A 26,427-nucleotide genomic window follows, 5' to 3' on the forward strand; every position below is an offset into this window, starting at 1 on the left:
TGAAGCTGAAACTTGGTACACATATTCCCACCAATGATGACCCCCAAACTTTTTTATACAATTCTTATCTGATTTCGATATGGCAATGGACATTGACATCGGACAGCCCAGTTTTACAGAAAAAGTTGATCCCATATTGAAATACCTATTTATGTTGTGGGCCAATGTTTTCTTCAAAATGTTATGAAATTTGGTATGGAGGCTCATTACATGTTCTGTTTTTCAAGAAATTTAGTTTGACCTTGATTTGACCCTTGCATGTTGGCCCTGACTTTTATTCTCTCAAAATGCATTCCTATGCCCTGTAAACATCTGCTCCTTTGAGACAGACTGATCTGATCTTTGATGAATATTTCCTCTTTTGATGATACATTTTGTACAAAATTATAGCATTTAGTGTTGGTTTAGTTTTAAGTTCTCAGTATTTAGGAAGGGAATACTGGAATATCAATGATGACAGCAGCTTTTGTTCAGTGTCCATCTCTTCTTTTGACATTTTAAATTGATGACTACATCTCCAGGTGAGTTAGAGTGCCATGGCAACATTAGCGGTACCTTTTAGCTCACCTGGATGATCAGCCAATACTAAACCTTCCAAGCTCCAGACACTGTTCCGGCAGATGAAAGTAGTTTTCCTGCAAAACTCAACCATACATTCTCCACACAATGCAGATGATCAAGTGTTTCCCATTACTTAACAGACCCGTGAAGTTCCGGGGTAAAATAGATCTTCAGCAACCCATGCTTGCCGTAAAATGCAACTATGCTTGTCTTAAGAGGCAACTGAAGGGATCGGGTGGTCAGGCTTGCTGACTTGGTTGATGCATATCATCAATCTCAATTGCATGGATCGATACTCATGATGTCAATCACAGGATTGTCTGATCCGGACTTGATTATTTTACAGATCGCCATCATATAGCTGGAATATATTGCTGAGTGCAGCGTTAAACAACAAACAAACAAACCTTACTTAACAAGGCTCCATACACTGTTACAGCAGTAGGTGATGAAAGTGTTCTGCAGTACCAAACCTTGCAAGCTCCACACACTGCTCCTGCAGCAAATGATGGTAACTGCATCTGCTTATTCTTATTAAGAAAATGGTCCTCTCATATTGATCAATAATCAAACATATTTGCTTACTTTCTCTATTCAAATTACATATGTGTGTTCGGAACCAAACACTGTGATTGAGAAGAAGCAGGGTGTAAGGTTTCCTGGCGGGTTCTTATGTTGTCAACTGACCAAAAAATAAATAACATTCAATGAAACTATCCAGGACAACAAAGATTGGCGGAGTCTGTAATTATGGTCAAAACAAGCTCTAGTTACCTACAGTCAAGTCTCGTTAATCCGACACTCGTTAATCCGACACTCGCCTTTATCCGACCCAAATGATGGGAACCGATTGATTCAGTGCTATTTAGTCCCGTTAATCCGACATTCTCGCACTCAGACTCCGACACACCTAATTTGCAACGAATTGCCGAAATCACTCATTAATCAGTCTCGTTAATCCGACACAGTGATCAGCGTACTCCGTGGTCATCTGACCGCGAGTACACAACCCCGTGTTTTGACACGCACTGACAGACTAGATGAAGTAGATGAAGCAAGTTGTTAAGACAGTAGCACTTGCATTTACACGAGGAAACCTGTGTCGTTGATCATGTGATAAATTCAGTGAGTAATGTCTCTATTGTTATGTATAAATGGGAAAATTATTATTATTTTTGCATAGTCATTAATTATAAATTAAGGAATGAATGAATAAACAACATAACAATATTAATATTTCGTTTTTAATGATTTTATTACAAGGTACACACGGTTATTATCTATTGTGAAGACGTCCGATTTTCGATCACAATTCACTTAATTTCGTTAATCCGACATACTCGTTAATCCGACACAATCATGTGCAACCAACGATGTCGGATTAACAAGACTTGACTGTATGTCACCTGTGTCAAGAGTTCAGACAATCAGTGTCATATGTCAAAGAATTAAGCCTTCATTTTGACAGTTGATCGAAAGTGGACACTTGCAATGTGAAATATGATGATAATAGCCTGTTTTATTTAACTTTTACCACAGTGAAGTTAATTTATAGAATATTCCTTCAGTGTTTGTTTGTCTTAGTATTTGCACAGGAAAAAACCTCATACGTTTTTGGCTGATAACCACATGAATCATATTATATATAAAATTAGAACTCTCTGTACTTGTTTTTAAAGTTTAAATGTGGAGCATTGATAGAAAATTTCACATCACTAGCACTGACAAATTTAACAGTTCTTTTGCTGAAGTAATCGAAGACATTCTATATTTAGACTCTTATAGTGATTGATCATCAGAATGTAATGAAAAAAAAAAAAATAATGACCAGCCTGACATGCACGTAAGCTGTCAGCTGTCACCTCCAGACATAATGATATGATAATCAATGTCAGTATCATGTTCAGCTTATACGATTATGAAGGTATAAATTAATGCTTCTCCAAAAGAATGCAACCGCTGATCCCTAGCCAAAAATGTGACTCAATATGAATGCGACACGCCCCTCCTCTCAAGCATCAGTGGATTTATATCTGAAGAAAATGTCTTCCTTCAGGTTAACAGGAGACCCTTCACTTTAATCCAACCTTACATTAATCCAATCACACACCAAATAGTTTGACAACCATATAAGGATCTTTACCGAAACGTCGCTTTTCATGGTATTAAAGAAGTTGTTATCCATAAAATTGTGTCTACCTTGTCATCCATCAACTTCTAAGTAATGCCTATCAAACAATTCAAATAGCACCGCTTATTAGCGCTGAGTAGAGTACTTCCACTAAAACAATGCATGCGCGCTGGCTGCTCTCGGCCTTTGATGCAGTCGTAAAGAAGAAAGACACTGTGTTGCGTGGGTGGTCTGTCTGGACTTGCAGGTGTGATCAGTGATGACATAGGCGAGTAGAACTCTTGTCTTGACCCCAGCAGTGACAATTCACAGGATGTAATTAGTGTTTGAATGACATTGTTTATATACTTGTTTACAAGTGCTGCTCAATCAACAGTGATGTGGAATACATAGTTGTTTGTTTTCAGCATATGTCTAAGTTGGTATTTCTGCTATCCAAAATTTATTGCTGTTGATATAAATGTGATGTTTAATAATGCGAGAAAGACCACTTGCATTTTTTGCATTTAATTCACGCTAGCGTTTATTTCAAGATTTACAGTATTAAAGACATGGGAGACCAATGAAGCATCAAAGAGTGCTATCGGAAACACTTATCTCAATAGGAAGTCACCAGTAGTGGTATAAGCACGGTTGTGACCCCTCACAGGAATTCATAGTTATTAGTCTGTACTTTTGATTTGTGTAACTATGAATTCATTTGGACCGTTCCATTTTTTGCCCAGTAAACTGCAGTCTTGACTTTGATTTTAAATTTCACATTATGAAGTGTTCTGTATAATTTTACCTTTCAACAGGTTAATCGTCTTGACTTTCTGCATTGATCGATTGACAGTTTATTCGATTCATCACTCTCACAATCCTTAACTAAGTTCCACACTCTGTTACAGCACCTGATGCAGGAGCTGGAGGAGGAGAGGGAGCGACGATGGAAAGCAGAGCAAGCAGCCAAGAAACTTGCCGATCATATCTGTGCAGTCCAAGCTAAAGGTAGGGACAAACAGCAAGATTCTGGCTGACCACATCCATTTAGTCCTGACCTTCTGTACAAAGCAAGATTCTGCCTGACATATCATTTCAGGACAGATGGCAAGAAACTGGCTGACCATATCCTTTTAATCCTGACCTACTGTAGGGACAGATGGCAAGAAACTGGCTGACCATATCCTTTTAGGACACACAGCAAGACATTGGCTGACCATATCCTTTTAGTCCAGACCTACTGTACAAAGCAAGAACTGGCTGACATATCCTTTCAGGACACACAGCAAGAAATTGGCTGACCATATCCTTTTAATCCTGACCTACTGTAGGGACAGATGGCAAGAAACTAGCTGACCATATCCTTTCAGGACACACAGCAAGAAATTGGCTGACCATATCCTTTTAATCCTGACCTACTGTAGGGACAGATGGCAAGAAACTGGCTGACCATATCCTTTTAGTCCAGACCTACTGTACAAAGCAAGAACTGGCCGACATATCATTTCAGGACAGACGGCAAAAAACTGGCTGACCATATCCTTTTTGGACACACAGCAAGAAACTGGCTGACCATATCCTTTTAGTCCTGACCTACTGTAGGGACAGACAGCAAGAAACTGGCTGACCATATCCTTTTAGTCCAGACCTACTGTAGAGACAGACAGCAAGAAACTGGTTGACCATGTTGTTTTAGTCCTGACCTACTGAAGGGACACACAGCAAGAAACTGGCCGATCTAATTGTTTTAGTCCAGACTCACTGCAAAAAGATACACACCATGTCGTTGCAATCCTGACTTATGGTAGTTACTCAAGGCGATAGCATTAATTATTAATTATATGCCAATTTATTTGTTTTTGGAACACAATGGTCTAAGAAATTGATATCTCTGGAACATTGCTGGTGTGGAGCAAACTACACTCACTGGCTCACCTTGACCCTCATTGGTTCCATGACCCAGCAAATATGGCTTCTTATCCAGAAAGAAGCAAGGTCATGAAGGTGAAAGTCTGTTTATGTGTAAAAGATATACTTTATCTGGCTCATTTGTTCTCATTTCTCGCCAATTACGTTTGTATTGATCAAACATGGTGTGACTGTGATACACAAAACCTTGGCAGTCCCAACGAGGATTACCACCTCCATCTTAGTTTATCTTGGGCTTTCCGCTGTGGTGAGAAGGCTTCAGTCTAGCATGGTGTTGAAGCAATATATGCTCTAAAAAATGAGGTGACATGCGATTATTCAGATAGTCAGTAATCATGTGTCTGGAGCTTCCTGGCAACTGTAGACACACCAACGGGCTTCATACACCGAGTCGGAGTGCAGAGTAGTGTTCCTTTGGTGAAGCAGGAACCTATGACCATTGGTTTGAATTCAAGTCATGCCCTGATTTGCATCTTGGTCAACAATACATTCACAGACATGAGGAGATACGATTATAGAAAAAGTTGTGATTGTGTGTAGAGCTTCTTGTTCAGGCAGGGATAATGGACTTCATACACTTCATACACTAAAAGATTTAGTTTTCACAAACAAATATAATTTTTTTAATTCTGGTTCACAAGACATTTTTTTTTCACATTTATTTGCACATGCTTATTATAATTTTTGCTTTTCATCTCTGCCCACCTCGCATTGTTTTATTGTTCCCAAATACCTATATACATTCTCTCCCTCTTTGAATGATGAAATACATAAGTATTCACTCTTCATGTGAATCACATCCTTAACAAACTAATGTTGGCATGAATTGTCAAAAGAGGTTATGAAGCTGAGATGAATGTAATCCAACAATATGTGCTCTTTAGATTGTCAGGGCTAGTTGAACTAAGTACTAAATAAAACACTTTTTACACACTAGACCATGAATGATACAAAATAATTTGAATTGTGGGGATCACCGCTTCGCAAGTAAAGAACTACAGATATAACAATCAATTTTGGAGTTAATTATGACCATGTTTGATACTGTATTTCAAAAAGAAACTGGAGGAAGTGGAGATTGTTTCCTGAGTGTGTTTCTGTATCGTAAATATCTTATATTAGGAATAAAAATTGTATCATGAGAGTCTTATGGAAACACACCAGATAAACTCTTTATCATATAATGAATTAACATTTTGTAATAATAAATGTTTAAGATGTAATTTCAATCAGTAAAGTAGCTTTAGAAACTGTGTATGAATACAGTGTTTTAGTGACCTGCCCTATTTATCATTTTGTGCAAGGTGACTTGCAGCCATGTTTGTCACCATGTTTCAGCAACACATTTTAGCATTTGGGGACCGAACGTTAGTCAATAGTTTATTGAGAAGAAAGCATAGCATCGATGTATGTTGCTTGAAAGTTTATCACTTTGTTTATCTTATAAATAACATATGTCTTTATATAAAAAACAGTCTTATGGCTTTTCCAATCATATTTTTGTCTGCTAAAGGACAAATGCCATGCCAAGAGTTCTGTAGATGTTGGACCAATATTTCTTGGTTGCATGAAGTAAAAAGTGGAAGGAATTTTTCGATTGTGGGACAACATTTTTTACATGAACATTTTTAGGAAGTCATGTGAACATGTTGTGACTTAATTCTTGTATTAGTGATAAAGGTCATTTTGGACAAAATGCTTTGAGTTTTTGTTGCCGCCAACTGGAAGCAAGAGTCAGTGAAAGGGTTCCTTCATCATTATCATCATGATCGTTGTTGTCATCGTCATCAACATCATCATCATCATCATCATGATCGTTGTTATCATCATCATCATCATCATCGTTGTCATCATCATGATCATGATCGTTGTTATCACCATCATCATCATGATCGTTGTCACCATCATCAACGTCATCATCATCATCATGATTATTGTTGTCATCGTCGTTATCATCATCGTCAGTTCTGCTGTAGATTTATTCAGAACTCACAACATTTATTTGTAGAGATAATGATAAGATATGTATGTATTTGACTAAACAGATGTGATAGAAGAAAATATCACAGTATCTTTTGAAATGCATGTGAATGTGACAGGAATCCTATTTCATATTATCCAACTCAAAACCCATGTAATCTTTTGCTAAAATGTCTAAGATTACTTGGAAAAAGTAAATAATATGTTTTAGTTTCAAATTCATAATAACTTCAGATTAACAGACTTACTTGTAAGCTAAATGGTGGCACGGGTAGCCAAGTCGTCTCAGGCGCTGTGATTCGCTGTGCAGAGTTGCTTCCCTTGGACACGCCAAAAAACTGTGATTGTGGGTTCCAATCCCGGTTCACCCTGATTATGTTTCTAGGTTTGTCGTCACCATACCTGTGCTCGTGGGTTTCACCGAAGTGGTAAACGTCTGAGAGCTGAATAGCTTCTGGCTTTGCTCCCACATTAAGCTGTCACGCCGTGATATAACTGGAATACAGTTCAAAGCGGCGTTAAACCCAACTCACTCACTGTAAGCTGAATAATCGCTTTGTCTTGAAATGCATCCAATTATATTTGTAAAGTGAGACACTGGTGATTAATTAGCTTCTGTAATTTGCTGATATGAGGGCTGAGATTGCAAAGATGTCAATAATCATTTGTCTGCAGAAAAGGACAAAAAAGGTTCAGCTTTCAAAATCTATTTTGTGAGTGTGGGGACTCTAGATAAGAATAGGTCCCAAGCCTGTGCTGATCATGACAGGCAAGTGAAGGGATCAGACTCTGTGACCAGGTTGATGGCAGGTCATCGTACCTTGACACTGTGGATAGTGTTGCTGTAGATGTCTTAGAGCTGAATACTGCTGAGTGCTGCGTTAAATAGCAAACAAACAAACAAATAAAATGTTTTGTGTCAAATGTGGATATGAAATGAAGTTTCTGATCTCGAATTAGTTTATTTTGAACACATCCTGAATTTTTAAGATTGTCACCTGAGAATTATGCTATTAACCAGTAGGGGCGGTCAGGTAGCCTAGTGGTTAAAGTGTTGGCTCTTCAGACGAGACCTGGGTTCAATTCTGGACATGGGTGCAATGTTTGAAGCCCATTTCTGGTAACCTCCGCTGTGATATTGCTAAAAAGCGGCGTAAAATAAACTCACTCACTCACTCACTCACTCAATTAACCAGCGGCATAAAATCAAACTCACACACTCACTCAATTAACCAGCGGCGTAAAATCAAACTCACTCACTCACTCTATTAACCAGTAAATTGTCCATACTACATATTTTGTTGAAGTATAACTTTGGAAGTTTCATTGTAGATGGAGGTAGTGGAGCGTCCTTGTGGTTCATGTCTAATTGTCAACGGTCTACATGTGGGGGGCCCATCATGATATAGTTGGGATATTGCAATAAGCAGCTTGACACCCTATTCACTCTATTCACTCTCAACTAAAAGGAAAATTTGACTTGTCTAACAAAGTCGGTAGTTTTACAATGTGTTCAAACCTTACAGTGTGTGACATCCTGCACTGCTCATTGTTGGTACCGTATTTCCTCTATTAGACGACCGGGCTTCTATTTATTTCGGACAAGCCTTAAACCGGCGTCTATTGGAGGCCCGGCTTCTATTAATACCCCAATTTCACTATGACCACTATGACCATTGTATCAATTGATCGACCCGGCGTCTATTAGAGGTCCGGCTTCTATTTTTTGCACTGAACAATTGACCCGGCTTCTATTAGAGGCCGGCGTCTAATGGAGGAAATATGGTATGCAGCCCATCACAACCATTGCCAACTTTCTGTCCAGCAAGATAGAAAACTGAACCAAAACATATGCCCCCCAGGAATTTGTAGAGCGCCATGAAGTCAAGTACAACAACGATATTTGCTGGACTGAAAGTTTGAAGTTTGTTTTGTTTACCAATTCTTTGAATCCAAATTCCCAGTGTATGGTTTAATTTTAATATCAAATTCCCACCAACTCCAGGTTTTGGCACAATTTATCCAAACTCAGCACATTGATGGTTGATCATATTTTCAATAATTGTTTTTTCAGGATCACATTGCCAGTTTATGTTTTTAACATCACCTATGCATGTTATGTTATATTGATGCCAAAACTGCCTCCATTTCAAATAAGCCATACTTTCAGAAGTAACGGTCATTTTCAATCAAATATATTGTTGCGCAGTGGAACTGAATATTTTTGAGCGTGGTTTGACTTATCTTATTTAAACTAATCTTAAATTTGTATGACTTACCTATTTTTTAAATGAAACAAGGAACTAAACGTGATAACCTATTAAAAACTATGAAGATCTATATAGAACTAAACGTGATAACCAATTGAAAACTATGAAGATCTACAAGGAACTAAACATGATTATGTGAAGGAAAGATGAATAAACCTCAAATGAAAGAAACTAAATATCTAGAACTAATGCTGATTCTAACAGTTACTGTATGCTTATGCGTTGATTACTCCTACGGGAGTCTTAACACTGACTTACGCTGTCTAACACCAGCTGTCTAACCAACTCTCACCAACTAACTAATTGATGTGAGCTACCGCCTTGTATATTTGTTCACAACCCTCACATTTCACGTGCAGTCACAGCCATACGTTGGTGTGTTCAGGCGATGCGATCGTTATGCATCAGGGCCCCGTTCCACAAAGTGATCTTAGCGCTAAGTTGATCGTAACTCCCATTCTTTAACACTGACTTATGACAATCGTAGCGCTAAGATCGCTTTGAGGAACGGGGCCCAGGTGCGTTTTGGAGAACAGATTCTTTCTTTAAAACTAACATGACTGCACGTGAAGTGCGATCTAAAGGCTCCGGATGCATTTTGGAGCACATTTTTAATGAACAAACATGTCTTCAGATCGGATATCTTGGTGAAACATTTATCAGTTATTTAGAATTTTGTGGGTAAAATAGGTCCCCAGCAACCTATGCTTGTCGAAAAAGGCAACCAAATGGATTGGGTGGTCAGGTTTGATGGCTTGGTTGATTGTGTGACATTGTACCCTGATGGCATGGATCATTGTTCGCTGTATCAATCACTGGATTTTCAGGTCCAGAATTGACTATTCACAAGCCACTGTCATACAGCTATAATATTGCTAAGTGCAGCATTAAACAACAAACAAACCAAACATTTGTCCATGCAGATCGTAAGTAAACATTGTTTCGGTGTATACCAACTCACTGGAGATAAGGGACTCGTGAAGATTCGGGTAGAATAGGTCTTCAGGAACCCATGCTTGCCATACAAGGTGACTATGCATGTCGTAAAAGGCGACTGACGGGATCGGGTGGTCAGGCTCGCTGATTTGGTTGATGCATGTCATCGATCCCAATTGCGTGGATCGATGCTCATGATATTAATCACTGGATTTCCAGTTCCAAAGTTCCAACACCTCCTTGCCAACAAGCCCCAAAGTTCCAACACCTCCGCTGCTTTCAGCAATATTTCAGCAATATCACAGCAGGGGACACCAGAAACCTGATTTTAAGAAAGTCAGAATCCCATTTTAGCCAATTGTTTTTTTCCCAATGTGGCTGCCAAGGGGGGTTTGGAATCCTAGATAAATCCTTGTGGTGTGAGACAGTGTAAACCGGAACAATTATTTTCTAAATGGGTCATTAATAAATCTCAATCTACTATTACTGGACCACAATTACTTCATTTGATTTACTTAAAGGTCTTATTGTCCATTTAATGATGGAACATATCTTCTTCGGATGAAAAGTGTCAAGTTTGTATAATCGTATTGTGTATCAAATTTGTGGCAGTGACAAAGTGAAGTATTGCGGCCTCAGGTGATATCAATTAAGCCACAGTGAATTAATTATCTGATTGGTCAGGGATTTGTCTACAATTCTTAACTAAGTACAGTTGGCATGCAAATTGGGGGAAAAAATCATTAATTTGTTCAACATTCATATTTTTTCTGGAACTTTCCTTCACTTGTTTTGTTGTCAGTGAAATATAAATAACCTCAACAAAGCCATAACATTAATTGGGATGCACGGGTAGTCCTGCACCATGACCCTGGAATATATTTATTTTATGAAAAAATAATAATCTAGAAAAAGCAAAAAGCAAGTCTAGCCAGCTCAAGCTAGCTCTATTCCACGAAATCAGCATAGGGATTTTGTTTTTATTTTTAGAGTCAAGAAGGATATTGTGTAACATAAGATTTCAGAGACTAAATGTTAGTCTAATGCACGGGCTGCCCTGTGGTTTAAGTTGTGTCTCTAAAGCCATCCAGAAATGTTGTGGGTTCAAATCTCTTTTAAAGGTTTGTCAGCACCATACCCGTGCTGCAGGTGGTAAACATCCAATACTCCGGCCTTCCTCCCACATCAAGCTGACACGCTGTGATATAACTGGAATAGGCTTGAACAAAAGCATGATTGGTAGTAAGGGGAGGTAACTCAATTTTTACCTGCTTGTTTAGTGGGGAGCATATAAACTAAAATACATTATAATTCGATAAAATACCAACTATGTATATAGAGTATTTCATCAAGTAAAAGAAATAATGGAACACGCTTTGTCTGCAGGTACTTGGGCATAATAAATAATGTGAGGCAGATGGTGATGAAAATCTATGATCAATATACAGTAAAGTATGGTTATAACAAACTCAAAGGGACCACTTATTTTAGTTTGTTATAACTGTAGTTCGTCATAAGCGTATAAACAGCAAATGGATGGGTTCAAGACACATTTCGTTATATCTGTCAGTTTGTTATAAGCGTGTTAGTTATAAATGTAGTTTGGGGGCATGGCGGGTGGCCCAGTCGTCTAAGGCGCCGCGATTCGCTGTGCAGAGTAGCGTCCCTTGGGCATGCCAGAAACCTATGATTGTGGGTCCGAATCCTGGTTCACCTGATTATGTTTCTAGGTTTGTCAGCACCATACTCGTGCTCGTGGGTTTCACCGAAGTGGTAAACGTCTGAGACCTGCATCACTTTGGGCTTTCCTCCCACATTAAACTGACACGCCGTGATATAACTGGAATAATGTTAAAAGCGTTAAACCCAACTCACTCACTCACTATAAATGTAGTTTACTGTATTCTGGCCTCAAGAGTTGAAGCATGGTCAATGGCTCTGTATTAGGGTATGTATGCATTTTCATCTGTTAATATTCATTTTGCTCATCTCGGAAATAAACAAGCATTATCAGTGGAGATTTATTTTTAAATATTTTTTAGTGTTTGAGGAAATGAGTTGGTGATTCTACCCACAAGGCCCATGGCTAGTAATATTAATTTCTGTGTTTTAAACTCAGCTAATCATAGTCCATATAATTACTCTGAAACCTACTGAAAATCAAGCTGAGAGCCAAGTTCAGGCTAGCAGACTTTTTTGACGCCTTGGAAAGTAATCCTTTCATGCCCTGTCAGACGTCCTGATAGGGATTTGTTATTTCCAGTGAAATTGCACCATCCACCACAGAGCTTCTGTCCACTTGTGTAACCTCCAAGGGCTGAGTGAATCTGCCCATAAAGATCATTGTAGTTTTAATGAAATTATTTCATTTGATAAATGGTGAACTCAAGTTCTTTTTAATCTACAAATGAGGCTTTCAATTATAGAGGATTAATTGTCCTTGCAAAGATTTCTTTTTCACCTGGTACATGACCGGAATTTTTTTATAATCTTTTTTTTAATTTGCTAGCAGTTTTCTTAATGGTTGGATGGAGACTAAAAATCTTTTTATTTGTTTTAGATGATAATCAGGTTTTAATTAATTCCAAACAAATAAACAGGCAAAACAAAATTAAATGTCTTTTAATTGTTTCATAAAATTTCTAAACTCTGCAGTCTGATGGATAGATCGTCTGCCCAGAGAGCGGAAAGTTGGTGGTTCAATCTTCAGACTCGTCATCCTAAAAGACGTGAAAAGATGGTTCTTGTTGAGTCCTAGCCTGTAGCTTGGCATTAAGGGGCTAACACAAGGAATGGTTGGCTTGGAGTCAGTATACTGTGTCTGAGTGGGGTATTCATGGTAAACTGTAGCATGATATCTTGTCGCTCGGCATTAAGGAGCTAACACAAGGGCTGGTTGGCTTAGAGTCAGTGTACTGTGTCTGAGTCATGGTAAACTGTAGCATGATATCTTAGTGTGCTAGCACTATAAAACCAGCATAAGTCTGGACTAGTACAACACATCACATCACTATGTAAGTGCAATAATCTTGCACATGATGTTAAACCCCACCTCACCACAACTGTTTCACAGAATGTGTGAGCCAGTGACAAGATCCAGGTGACATCCTAAACATTATTAAGATTACGGTTGACTAACAGGCTTAAAAACATATTGAAATGAAAAGTAGTTAAAAATACTGTATTCGATGAAATAAGCGCCCACAGCAATATTTGCTAATATATTGGCTGTTGAACGATCTCAATTAGCACCCCTTCCGATTGATCAACGTACACAAGACTTATTTATTTGTGTATAATATGCATTCGTGGCAATTAAATTCTGGAAAATATATCTGTCGTGTATAATACACAAAGACTTTTCTTTTGTTTCATTTAAGGCTGTCATCATAAACCACGAAATTTATGATCTTTCAACTCTGATTTTTTCTCACCAAAATTATATTCTAATAAGAGCCCCCTTTTTCTAAATTTGAGAGCATGCTGGATGCTTATTACATCGAATATGGTATGTAAAGCTTACCATCAGTCTAAACACATCTTGGACTCTTGGATAGGTCCTTCTGTCAATGCAAATGAAATGACATTTTTCATAACATATAAAAGGTATATAGAATTAGTCCAAGTCGTCTGTGACACTTGATGATGGCATGTTTGAGCTCCACGGTGCTTCTGTATAATATAGTTAAAGTAGATCAGGCTGTGGAATATTTTCATTGCAATTTTGTAATGCATTAAATCCTCATCGATTTATAAAAAAAGTGCCTCCTGCTCATTTGTGTTTATGGTCCTTGATGGTTAAGGACATGCTTTATTGGTGGTAAAATCTATAGCATCTAACATGCAGCATCTGATCTAAACCTTAGAATTGAGGAGACTGATCCTAGATTTGTCTGTTGGTTCACTGGCTTGGAGTACATTAGCTCTGGATGACATGACTATAACCAGATAAAGTCACACGGAGTTGGATTAAATAAAAGTGAGCTGGTGAGAGTGTCGTGAGGATCTTGTGTCAAGCTGTCATCGATCATCATATGGAGGCATCAAGAAAAATGTCTTTGTTGGTGAGAATGTCATCCCCACAAGCAAGAAGGTCATCCCACATATTGATCATTGATGCCTGATACCGTGGTTGTTTTCAATATTGAACATGTTTCTTCAAGCATTGGTGAGGTTTGTTGATACTTGAGTTGCCTTGGGAGAGCCAGAGCAGCTGCCATCAGCCACATACTGGATCTTGCAGCCACTCTCTAACCCCAGATGTGTGTTTTACTGCTCCATGCCTTCAGAGAAGACTGATAAGTGGAGACAGGGCTGGGGAAATGAGACGGAACACTTGTGTTTGTTGTAGGGATTTGAAACTACAGTTGCTTTGAATCTATATGCCATGTTTGTCTCCCCTTGGGGATTCTGGATCAGAATAGGTCTTTAGTTTTCCATGTTTGTCTCCCCTTGGCAATTCTGGATCAGAATAGGTCTTTAGTTTTACATGTTTATCTCCCCTTGGGGATTCTGGATCAGAATAGGTCTTTAGTTCTCCATGTTTGTCTCCCCTTGGGGATTCTGGATCAGAATAGATCTTTAGTTTTACATGTTTATCTCCCCTTGGGGATTCTGGATCAGAATAGATCTTTAGTTCTCCATGTTTGTCTCCCCTTGGGGATTCTGGATCAGAATAGGTCTTTAGTTTTACATGTTTATCTCCCCTTGGGGATTCTGGATCAGAATAGATCTTTAGTTCTCCATGTTTGTCTCCCCTTGGGAATTCTGGATCAGAATAGATCTTTAGTTTTCCATGTTTGTCTCCCCTTGGGGATGCTGGATCAGAATAGGTCTTTAGTTTTCCATGTTTGTCTCCCCTTGGGGATTCTGGATCAGAATAGATCTTTAGTTTTCCATGTTTGTCTCCCCTTGGGGATTCTGGATCAGAATAGATCTTTAGTTCCCCGTGTTTATCTCCACTTGGGGATTCTTGACCAGAGTGGAAAGGTACCAATGCTTGTCTTCCCCACGGGCAATAGACCCCTCATACCAAATCTTGTCTACTGTGGGGATTCTCGAAAAGAATAGATCCCCTGTTACTTATAGCCTAATAAGTACAAATGTTTCATGAAAATCCACTCTTGGTGAAAATCATGCCTGTGACTCAATGATCTTACACATAAAATAATCATGGCTTTAGCTGTCCTTGAATAGGTTAATGTTGAGTATTATTTAATCATGGAGACAGTTTACGGACAGCAAGTGCAGTGAAAAATCTGATTTGAGAAACATACATAGGATCAAGTGCCATGGAAAGGAAGTATGTCAGGACTGATTTTCCCTGTGGGGGCAGTTTGTTGCCAGCTTTCCTAGAAGACCATCTCAAAATAGTATTTATTAAATTTTCTTTTGAAATGGAGGACCTGGCGTGCATAAAGAAACAGATGCATATTGATTATTTTGTGGAATGATTGCATTGCAGTTGAAGTAGGGGTCATCAAATAAGTTTGCATTTGACTTCAAGATGTAATTCTTTTGATCGGATAGATTTAGTTTAAGTTAAGGAAGGACTTTCTTTATTTTCACAGAAAGAGACAAGTGCAATTAATACAATGTGGATTCTCAAAAAATCATTGGATTTGCTTGACTTTTTACAATCTCAGAAAAGAACCAGGTTCAATTTTTTCTAAACATTTGACTTTTCAACTTTGTACACTACTACCCCACGTGACAGAGGAAACATTTCGTTCCTTGATCCATGGGGCTTTTGTTACAAAGCACGGTGATCTTAGATATAGTAACATGTCTATCTTCAGAGTTTCAGGACAATTTGTCAAAAATGAAAACAAATGCCATCTGAAGATCACTGAGAAATCAATATGTGAAATGATGGACTTCCTCATTGATAACATCAATGTAAACTTTTGGGGGAAGATGTTTCGGCAAGAAGTTGGCATCTCCATTGTGCTCCCCTTCTTGCTGATCTGTTTCATTATGCATATGAATCAGATTGGCATAGTCAAAGTAAGGTAATGTGGCAAAGAGGTTTAACTTTAGCTTCAGGTATTTCGATGATGTAGGTCAATAACCATCAAATAGCCAATTCCCTTCCACTGATTTACCCAACTGAACCAGATAAAAAGAGACCAGTGAGACTACCTCATCTATTTCATATTTAGATCTATGCATAAAGATTCAGTGAGTGAGTGAGTATGGTTTTACGCCGCTTTTAGCAATATTCCAGCAATATCATGGCGGGGGACACCAGAAATGGGCTTCACACATTGTACCATAAAGATTGAGAGGGACAAAATACTCTCCACAAGACGGTATGACAAGAGGGATGACTTCAACTTTCCAATGGTTAACTGTCCCTTTATGTCAAGCAATATTCCAGCAGTTCCAGCCTTTGGTGTCTACATTTCACAACTTTTGAGGTACAGCTGAGCATGCTCATTCAACCAAGATTTCAATGAGTGTCATACAACTCTTGCTCAGATGTTGTTTGATCAAGGTTTCAACATTCAAAGCCTCAGTAAAGCTTTCAATAAGTTTTAAGGTAGAAACATGAAGGGCATTTCTAAATTTGATGCATCAGTGACAAGAAAAATGTCCGATACAATTCTCTATGTTGACTTGTGCCATATGTTATTTTCAGAACAGTTGCTTGCCTTTGCATGTGTTTGTGATGGTGCCACCGGTGGGGCAGGATACACTCACCTTTTCGCAAACACCTGGTATCATCTCTATTTGATAGTGATTCATAAACACATGCTCATGATATAGTCAGAATCACTGTCCTACCCAGAGTTCCATGCAGCCGGCAGCCAGCTAGCATCGTACCTCTGCCACAGGCCAACGCCATGTGACAATGCATCGAATCCTTCACAGTCCATTCAAGACATTGCATATGCTTTTCATCCGTTTCATGTTTGACAAGTCTACACATTTTCATAAACAAATGTCAAAGAATGGTTACAGTTCATTAAGAAAGTACCCTAAGACGTGAAAATCTACTTGTTTTTGCGTAGTTATCCTTTGTTTACATTGGTTGTACGGCTCCACGTGCAGTCATCGAAGCCCAACGGAGAGCTAGCGATACGGTCACTTTGACGTATAAATATATATTGTCATTCAACTCACTGTCCCAGTTGTAGTAGTATATCTATATAATTATGCAAAAATATATGTTAAGCGCCCCCAAATACTTGCATTAGTCCGTTCTATACTGATTTCTGAAAAAGCGTGTTTGTTTACAAACAAGAGAAAAATCTGGCCTCCTGGATATGCAAATTAGCCTGTGGCAGTGGTGTTATGCAGAGTCACCACTGCTCTGGAGTGTGAGTCAGAATTGTACAATCAACTTTGCTTTTTGCTGAGATTTCTTATGAATATATGGGAATGGTTTTGTTACTTTTGATTATTGTGGGGTTCTTATGGAAAAAGACATGTGGTCAGAAAAAGGTCTGTACACTTTGTGTAAAAGAAGATTCAATCATTGTCTTTTGCCATTCTCTTTAAAGAGGCCCCTGATGGGGTAGTCTGTACAATCAGCAGAAAGTGAGGTTAAGGGCTTTTCACAGAAGGCAGAAATAATTTTCTTCGTAAAATCAGCAAAAACTTGTTTTGATGCCATAATTTGACTGTAAATGGTAAATGGTTAAGCAGAGCATGGTTCAAACATTTGTTTGTTGCATTTTGTTGTATATTTTTCGAATCCAAAAACAAAATACAGCAAACTGGCCCCTAAATGATTGTCCTGATGGGATATACTCCTTATCGTCAAACATCATTATAAAACTAATGTTAATGAAAGATATTTCAAATCTTTATTGCAAACACTAACGTGAAATGTCAACTGATGCTTTGTGTAAATGACAACGGTACTGTTTATCATATTTGTACTAAAACCTCATTAATGTTGTCTATTACTAGATCTTACTATACAACAAATTCAGGCAGTGTTTGGCATTTGTAGAACACATTACAATAATGAAATGATAGTAGAACCTGCTGCCTCCAAGTTTCACTGAAGACAGAGTGACAGTCTGCATTTACGCTATTCGCTGTGTGTTTCCACTGACTAAATTACTGACTACTGACTAAAAGCTTCAAATATGACTGACCATGGTGGGGACCTCCCCATCAGGACCCTCATAAAAGAAAGTTAAAGTTCTTTTTTTGGAATGTTGTGAGGTCTGTAATAAGATCATTGGCTGTCTCCGCCACTGTCAATATACATACCATATAACATTTGTCACGCACATTTGGACACTCTGTATGCCACTTAATACAAGATACAACCCTGGATTCAGACAGTTTATTAGCCTCTGACTCCACAGAAAGATGCACAAGTGATGCTTTTGTCTTCGTTTCTGCTATCATAATGAAAGGCAAGAGTTGAAACTGGAACACTAGGATATTGCCTCCTGCTCCAATCTATTAGTCTGCTGTTTTTAAATTGTTCTTCAGCCTTTGAGCCTGTTGTTTTTGCCTTGTTCTTTAGTCTGATAGTCTGCTGTTATTCCTCATGCGTTGATCAGTTGGTCATTGACATCACTGATACTAAACATTAAAAGGAAGTGATTTTCCAACCATAATGTGAAGGTCATTGCATTATTGGAAAACAAATTTATCATGCTCGAAGACCCTGTCATAAAGGAAATGGTAAAATGAACAATTTAATTTCATCAACTTTCAGTTATTGATGATTTGTTTTCCACAATTTTATGTTCTTGTAACTTCAAGAATATCAGATTTCAAAGTCAAATTAAATATTTGAGGGGTTTTTGCTTGCTGGATTGATTGAGCACTGGAGGTGATGTGAAATGGGGTTTAACATAGCATCCAAGATTATTGCACTTATATAGCGACGAACATGCATGTTCGTGCGAGCGTGCGTGCGTGCGTGCGTGCGTGCGTGTGCGCTTGTACTAGTCCGGACTGATGCCGATTTATAGTGCCAGCTCACTGAGATACCATTCCGCAGTTTAACATGATTACCCCATTCAGACGCAGTATACTGACTCCAAGCCGACCAGTCCTTGTTTTAGCCCCTTAATGCCGAGTGCCAGACAGGGTAACAACAAGTACCATCTTATAACGTCTTTTGGTATGACGCGGAAGGGGATCGACCCACAAACCTTCCGCTCTCCGGGCGGACACTCTACCACTATGCCACGGAGGCAGTATTGAGCACTGGAGGCGGGAGTAGGCAGTGTGGAAGCTGGCTGGTATTGATGTAGATCTTAACTTTGTTTTGCATGTATGTTCCTGGATGCATCTGGTGCCTTGTTGCAGTCTCCTGACCACTTTCACGTTCACATTCACAGTCACATTCACTGTCACATTCACTTTTAGATGTCAGATCATATCCACTTTATGGCCCAAGTGTACCGTATTTCATCAAAAGGAGGTTGTATTAACTGGTATGAAATGCCCCTATCCAAAGTTGGAGGCAACAGAAAATTCAGGAGTTTTTCGCTACAGATCGCACACAGCCTGGAAAGCTTAAATTGTTGTGAATCATGAAGATTGTAAGGATTTACAATTTGGTTTGAGGCTTCATGATTTTCACATGATCAGGAAAATTGTTTTCTTATAATAGTTCTACAAAGGCACTATTTGGATTGAATCAAATTGTTTTCATGGATCTTTCTGATCGCAAGGGTCTTAAGCTTATGGTTATTCAAATTGAAAAATGTATAAATTCTGATGATATTTTTTTTGTTCATTTTCGTCCACCACACAAGGGGTGGCTGAAGAGTTCTGAGCCTATCTATGATAGACTGCATTGATGGAGTTGTTTGTACTGTACATCTGGTAGTTTGGCTCAGGACTTTTCAGCTACCCCTTGTATGTCCATGCATGTACCCAAACATTGGCTTACCCATGTCAGGTGAGCTACAGGCAAATTGGGGACAATTGTATTTTGTTACTCCTGAAGGTGTAATGAGTTACATCTTTTACTTTGGATACAACTTTAGCCATTCAATGGAAACTCCACTTATTTGTCTCCATGGCTGAGGAGCTGATTCATCTCAAGAAAAACAGTGGCACACTGTAGAGAACCCATGAATGGGCACAAAAAACACATGCCAGTTCCCATTTATCAGGATTTCATTCCAATTCTTATCTCCTAAATCTCCTTCTATTCAGCGTGAATCTTGATCAGTCAACAAAAGTTTATTGTCCAACTGTAGTTTGTACTGTTGTCTGATTGTATCAGATAAGAGCAGTGTGTACTCACTCTGTCACCTTCTCACTCACCAACTCGACTCATCTCCCCCCTTGTTCTCTCATCTAGACACTCACTCACTCACTCATTCAATGACTTGTCCTCCAAGACATTTATCAATTCATGCGCCCCCCCAATACACAGCCAAATCCCAACCTTCTCACACCCTACTCTCACCCTACTGATTCAGCAATATTTTCACTCCTTTGCTATACCAGTGTCCTTGTTCTCTTGTTCTCCCCAGCTAAACAAGACAGTGACACGAAGACCACGGCGCTGGAGGCTACTGGCCACCTGAAAAGAGCAGTGATGAATGAGAGAGAGGTGAAGATGAGGCTGCAAGAAGAAAACCAAACTTTGAAGGTTGGTGTCATGTTTTTTTCAATTTTCACATTTATCGGATTCATCATGAAGAATTAATTATGTTGGTTTTTATCAGTGGCATTGTTCTGAAGGTGGACTAATAAAACAAGGAAAACACATCAAGATATTAAATTTTAAAAATGAAGACAACTTTTTCTGCCAATGATACATCTATGCTACTGGACCACACTGGCAGTCTGGTTCAAAAACATTTGAATTCAGGCTCAGTTATTTTCATTATTTCCTGTAGATTATACTGTTATTATTTGGAATTTGATTGGTGAAATTGACAAGACCAATTCTTGGGACCTTAGTGTCTAAAGTCTAAAGTCTCTACCAGGTGGTATACAATCTTCAGTGAGACCAAATTCCCTCAGTTGCTTGGGCCACTAATGGGATCAGGTGGTCAGGCTCGGTGATTTGGTTCATGCATGTCTTCTTACCCAATTGCGTGGATCGATGCTCATGATGTCAGTCACACGATTGTCTGGTCCAAACTCCATTATGTACAGACTGACATCATATAACTGGAATATTGCTGAGTGTAGTGTTAAACACCCCCAAAATGATGGGTGGTATAAGGTACAGGATTCAGTGAGACCTGTCTCCTCCTGTTTCAAGGTGGTATGTGTGATAGTAATAGAGTTATGTTCTATATTTTCAGGACAGAATTGGAGATCTAACTGATGAATTGACAAATTCCAAAGCAAATGAGCAGTCACATAAACTTGCATTGAGAGCCATGGAGGAGACAGTCCTGAAACAAGAGAGGGAGAGAGTTAAGCAAGAAGCTCACGAGGTAGGTGGCACAAGGTTCACATGCTTGGCTTTAGGGCTGGAACAAGTCCAAATTTACTACCCAGGTACCCGACCCCCGATTACCCGGGTATCCACTGTTGGTGTCAAGAAGTAGGTACAAAATGTCCGAACTGGAAGTGTTTTACCGGAGCCCTGGCAAAAGCTATTTAGATTCATATATAAAAGAATCTGGTCATGCATTCACTCAAGATGACTGAAGCTTTATTTCTATTCAACATATAAAAGTCAGAAAGAATGAGGGCCTAGTAAGAAAAAAATGCCAACATTAGTGACTTGTTGTCACCATGGAGTTATTGTGAACTTTTGACCCATGAAGATTCCGTAAAAGGCGACTAACAGGATCGGGTGGTCAGACTTGCTGTCTTGGTTGATGCATGTCCTCGATCCCAACTGCGTGTATCAATGTTCATGATATTAATCACTGGATTGTCTGGTCCAGACTGGATTATTTACAGACCACCGTCATATAGCTGGAATATTGCTGAGTGCAGAGTTAAATAACAAACCAAACCAACGTCTTAATGGAGTCATGGACACCGTTAGAGGATGACCTGCTCGGGATCCCAGTGACTCTCTTGAATCACAACAACCACACAGATTCTGATCAGGACTATGGGGAGGATTATTTCCTGTCCAATAGTTCTTTCCTCAGGTCTATGGGTTTAACTCATCCTTTGTGTATATGTTAGATGCCTTATACCATTACCGTATATTGCCGTCCATAAAGCGACCCCACGTATAAGACGACACCCCTGTACAAGCCTTCAAAATCGATGCCAATATATATACCCCGTCTATAAAGCGAATAGGAATGAATCACATCACCATCGCATTCACAATCCCTACATTTGCACTAAAAACGTGCTTGTCTTCTGCAAAAAAAATGACATCATATCCCTTCAGCGAATCAGGGAAATGAACAGATCATAACAGTTAAACTTGGTCATGATGATTTACTGATTAAATTGTATTTCCTGTTCTGCTAGGCATTGTTTTATATGCAGAGATTAAGATTACCACGTGTATTGTCTCATAAACTAAGCTGGAAGCAGCTCTCAGCTGTACACACGTTTTTTAAGATACTACCGGTGTTTCGGTTCAAAATTACCCAATAATATAATTTTAAAGAATTTTAATACAATGATCGGAAAATTTGTATTTGAAACTATCATTTTATCAGGGATATTTTACATATATGGAATCAAGTCACATGCAAAAGTTTTATGCAAGCCCCATGCATTTCACTACCCAAGAATGGGTTTTAAAACATGTGCGTTAACGGGATTCCATATGTATAGTTTAGCATCATGCTGACAACAGCCACTCAGAAAAACAACAAAATTACGCAATTATTCAACATTACGAAATGCCATGCCTGTCCGAAAATGAGCGTCTGCGAGCCATTGGTATGCTTGAAGCAGGATAAATTTAATATCCACAGAAACACCATTTGGTGCTTATGGCAACATTGGCAACAGAAGAATGCAGTCAGAGACCATCCTCGGAGTGGCAAGCCACCCGTAACCAATAATCAACAAGACAACTGGATTCGAACAACACACCTACGAAATCGATTCCAGCCAGCAACAGTGACTGCAAGAAGCATCCCTGGCCTTCGACGAATATCTTCACAAACCGTACGTCGTTGCCTCAGATGTGCAGGGATTGTTGCCAGAAGACCTGCCAGACATCCTATTTTGACAGGAAACCACCGTCAAGCATGTCTACAGTGGCGCAGACAGCGTCTATGCTGGACGGCCATGCAGTGGGGACAAGTTCTATTCACTGACAAGTCTCGTTTTCACTGCAGCCACAACGATGGACGGATTCGAGTGTACCGACGTCGAGGTGAACGTTACGTCAATCATTGTGTCATGGAAGAAGATCGGTTCGGGGGCGGCAGCGTTAAGATATGGGGTGGGATAACAGCAAGACAGAGGACCCGTTTGATAGTGGTAGAGGGAAATCTCAATGGACAGCGCTACTGCGATGAGATCATCAGCCCTGTTGTTCTACCTTTCTAACGCCTGGCCTCATATTGCTTGACTTGTTCAGGATTCTCTTCAACAAAACAACGTGAATGTCATCCCCTGGCCGACTCGCTCCCCTGATCTCTCACCAATTGAGCACATGTGGGATGAGATGGATCGGCGCCTTCGATGTCAACCATGTGTTCCACAGACACTCCAGGAACTTCGAAACATGCTCCAGCAGATATGAACAGATGTCCCACAGGACTTTGTCCGACGCCTGGTCCATTCCATAAGACGAAGATGTGTTGCTTGTATCGCAACCAAAGGTGGACACATACTATTGATTTGTAAATTGACATTTTGGCATGTTCATGGTTTTTTTATGAAATCATTGCATTTTCTGAAGTCAGTATGGCAAATTAAACCATTTGAACACTTACAGGAGTCTTTTATCTGTTACAAACCGAAATTGTTTCAGATTTGGTAAAAAACATAACTTTGCATTAAATCTTATTCAATGTCACAGGAACTTTTGTTATTCAGTATATATCCTTTCTCTATCAACTGAAGTTTGTTTCAAGACATCAGTAGTGGTAATCTTACCATGGTTGCTGTAAATGATGATGACTTGTGTGATCAACCAATCACCTAAGTCCAGATATACTATGGACACTTTTTATAACCAGACAGTATAATTACATGATTAGTTTGCGTACTTCAGTACAGATTTGTTGACATTGTATTTCCGGTGTTACGTGCTCACAGAAATGTTTTCAACCCTGTGTATAAGACAACACTATCCCGCCATTGCGAGCTTCATATGAAGCATGCCTTTGGAGATGCTTCTTGATCAAGTTGGCCTCACACACAGCTTGCTCAGTGCTATTGTGCGTATGCAAAAGGAACTCCACTGCATGCTAGTTTGGACTTCATCCCAACTTCTACGGATGCAACGGCAGCAACTACTGTCGCAAGTCCATTCTTGGGCTGTATTGTCTCAGGCCAAAGAGATGGTGATGATGCAACCCCTTACGGTCCCCAAAACCTTTTAATGACCAGCTTGGGACCATCATAGATGAAGTCGGACAAGATACCACCGAGTAATCCCATAGCTCATCATACTCGGCTAAATGACCAGGTGAGCACTCACAGATGCTTCCTTCCAGGAACCTCAGAGAAAGAAACTTCATCCCATCCGGCAAGGAATCTTCTCAAGCTTTTAGGAGACCTGACCACTATCAACAACAGCCTGCCTCCTTACATCCATCTGAATCAATGTGTGGATCAGGCCGAAGGGGATTAAGTCAGGAGGCTGCTTGGACCATAGATGACTTCACCCCGTGACCACAACCGTCCTAGACCCTTTCGACTTGGCTATGTCCATGGACCTACGACTTCCACCTTTCTCTATGCTACCAACTCCCGGTCTCGTGGTGGGGACGTCTGTCCCTCTTTGCCAACAACTGGCGACTCATTACATCTGACCACTGGATCCTAGACGTAGTTACCCGTGGATACAAGCTTCATTTTGAATCCTGATCTCAACTAGTATCCTAAATCAAGGGCCACCAATTCCATCTGCTAGGGCCCAAGTTGGTGGCTGCCACACTTGCCATCATAACCCTATTAGTCGAGCAGGTCATTCGGGAACTCCAAAATACACAGACTAATGTGCACTTCTATTCCTCTGTGTTTCTGGTTCCCCAGGAAAAAAACACCAAAATAGGATGATAATAGGCCTCAAGGTCCTGAACAAGTCCTACTTGATACCTCCACCAAAATTTCAGATGGAATTTGTCCCAAAACTTCAGTCAACACTACGTGAGGGGGACTGGCTCTTCAGCATCGACCTCCAAGATTTGAATCTCCTCGTGCCAATTCATCCTTCATCCCAGAGATATCTCCAGTTTGCAGTCAATGGCCACTGCTACGAGTTCTTTGTGGCCCCATGGTTGTTCACCACGATAATGGCACCAGTCACCAGTTTCACCCATCTCCATCTGGTGCAACTCTGCGGATACTTGGACGATTTTCTAGCGTTTCTAAGTTTCCTTATTCATCCCTCCAAGTCAGAGTTGACACCTGGACATCAATTACATAGGAGCCTACTTCCTTCCGACTAAGGGATACCTCTGCCATCTGGATGATCGATGCACCTCCATGCTACTAATGATCGACACGGTACTGTCTCAGCTACATCCCTCCATCAGATGGTGGATGTCTCTACTCAGCAAGTTGACCTCATTACAGGATATGACATACTGGGGCAGGCTGCAGTAACGCCCCCTGCAATCCGAGACCAAAGCCCTACGAGATCTTTCTCTCGATGCCCATGTGTCCTTGCCAACCAGCTTTCGTCAGGACCTTCACTTGTGGACTTACGGAGATCATGTAATGTGGGGCATTCCCTCACTAACTGATGTTTGGAAAGAAATGAGGATTTTCTTGCCTTCACGCTTTGGGCTAATGGCAGGACAACTGATTGTTGTATAGTTGACAGTGAAGAGGACTTTACTTGAAAATCTGAAAGTTTAGTTTTAGTGTGATTACAGCCGAAATACAGGATTATGGCAATGATGTAATGGAGGTAGTATTCTTAGAATTATTAACAATGATAACTATTGTTTTGATATCACGTGACTAACTGCGTGTCCGAGTAGTCATGTGGGTACTTGAATCCTTGGAAGTACCTCCCCGACCCGAGTTATCTGCCCAAGCCCCACAAGGCAAAACTGTGTTTTCAGTGGGAGAGCATTTTATATTTTATTTGACAACATAATCTTTTCTTGTTAAAAGTAGTTAAACCAATCACAATGTAGATGGTCCTACAATTATACACGTTTGGGTGTTGATCCAGGTGAAGAAGTTGCAGGAAGCTCAGATGAAGGCAGCAGCCATGACCCGTGAGGCAGAGATGTTGAGACACACCACCGAGAACCAGAAGGGGCAGCTGGGCCAGCTGCAAGAACTCCTGGCTGCACGGGAACAGGAGCACAGGTAGGGCAACACTTGCTGGGTGAGGGAGAGAGGGAGAGAGGGAGGGAGACAGATGTTAAAACACCACCGAGAACCAGAAGGGGCAGCTGGGCCACATGTTTAGTGTCACGCTCACTGTCACGTTTAGTATCATGTTAAGTGTCACGCTCACTGTCACACTTAATGTCATGTTTAGTGTCATGCTCACTGTCACACTTAGTATCATGTTTAGTGTCATGCTCACTGTCACACTTAGTATCATGTTTAGTGTCACGCTCACTGTCACAC

At 39.9% G+C, this 26,427-nt stretch overlaps 1 protein-coding gene across 2 annotated transcripts in view; it reads left to right on the forward strand.

Moving 5' to 3' along the window:
- Positions 1 to 26,427, forward strand: part of LOC124112213 (leucine-rich repeat and coiled-coil domain-containing protein 1-like) — a 573,474-nt gene that overhangs the window by 445,011 nt on the left and 102,036 nt on the right. For both annotated transcript variants that reach the window (XM_048398967.1, XM_048398966.1), the window contains exons 11-14: positions 3,583 to 3,682; positions 20,253 to 20,371; positions 21,036 to 21,170; positions 26,021 to 26,160. In XM_048398967.1, coding sequence (XP_048254924.1) covers positions 3,583 to 3,682; positions 20,253 to 20,371; positions 21,036 to 21,170; positions 26,021 to 26,160 — 494 coding nt within the window. The remainder of the gene's footprint in view (positions 1 to 3,582; positions 3,683 to 20,252; positions 20,372 to 21,035; positions 21,171 to 26,020; positions 26,161 to 26,427) is intronic.

This window comes from Haliotis rufescens, unplaced genomic scaffold (assembly GCF_023055435.1).
Source record: "Haliotis rufescens isolate VD_foot unplaced genomic scaffold, xgHalRufe1.0.p SCAF_19, whole genome shotgun sequence".
NCBI lineage: Eukaryota > Metazoa > Mollusca > Gastropoda > Lepetellida > Haliotidae > Haliotis > Haliotis rufescens.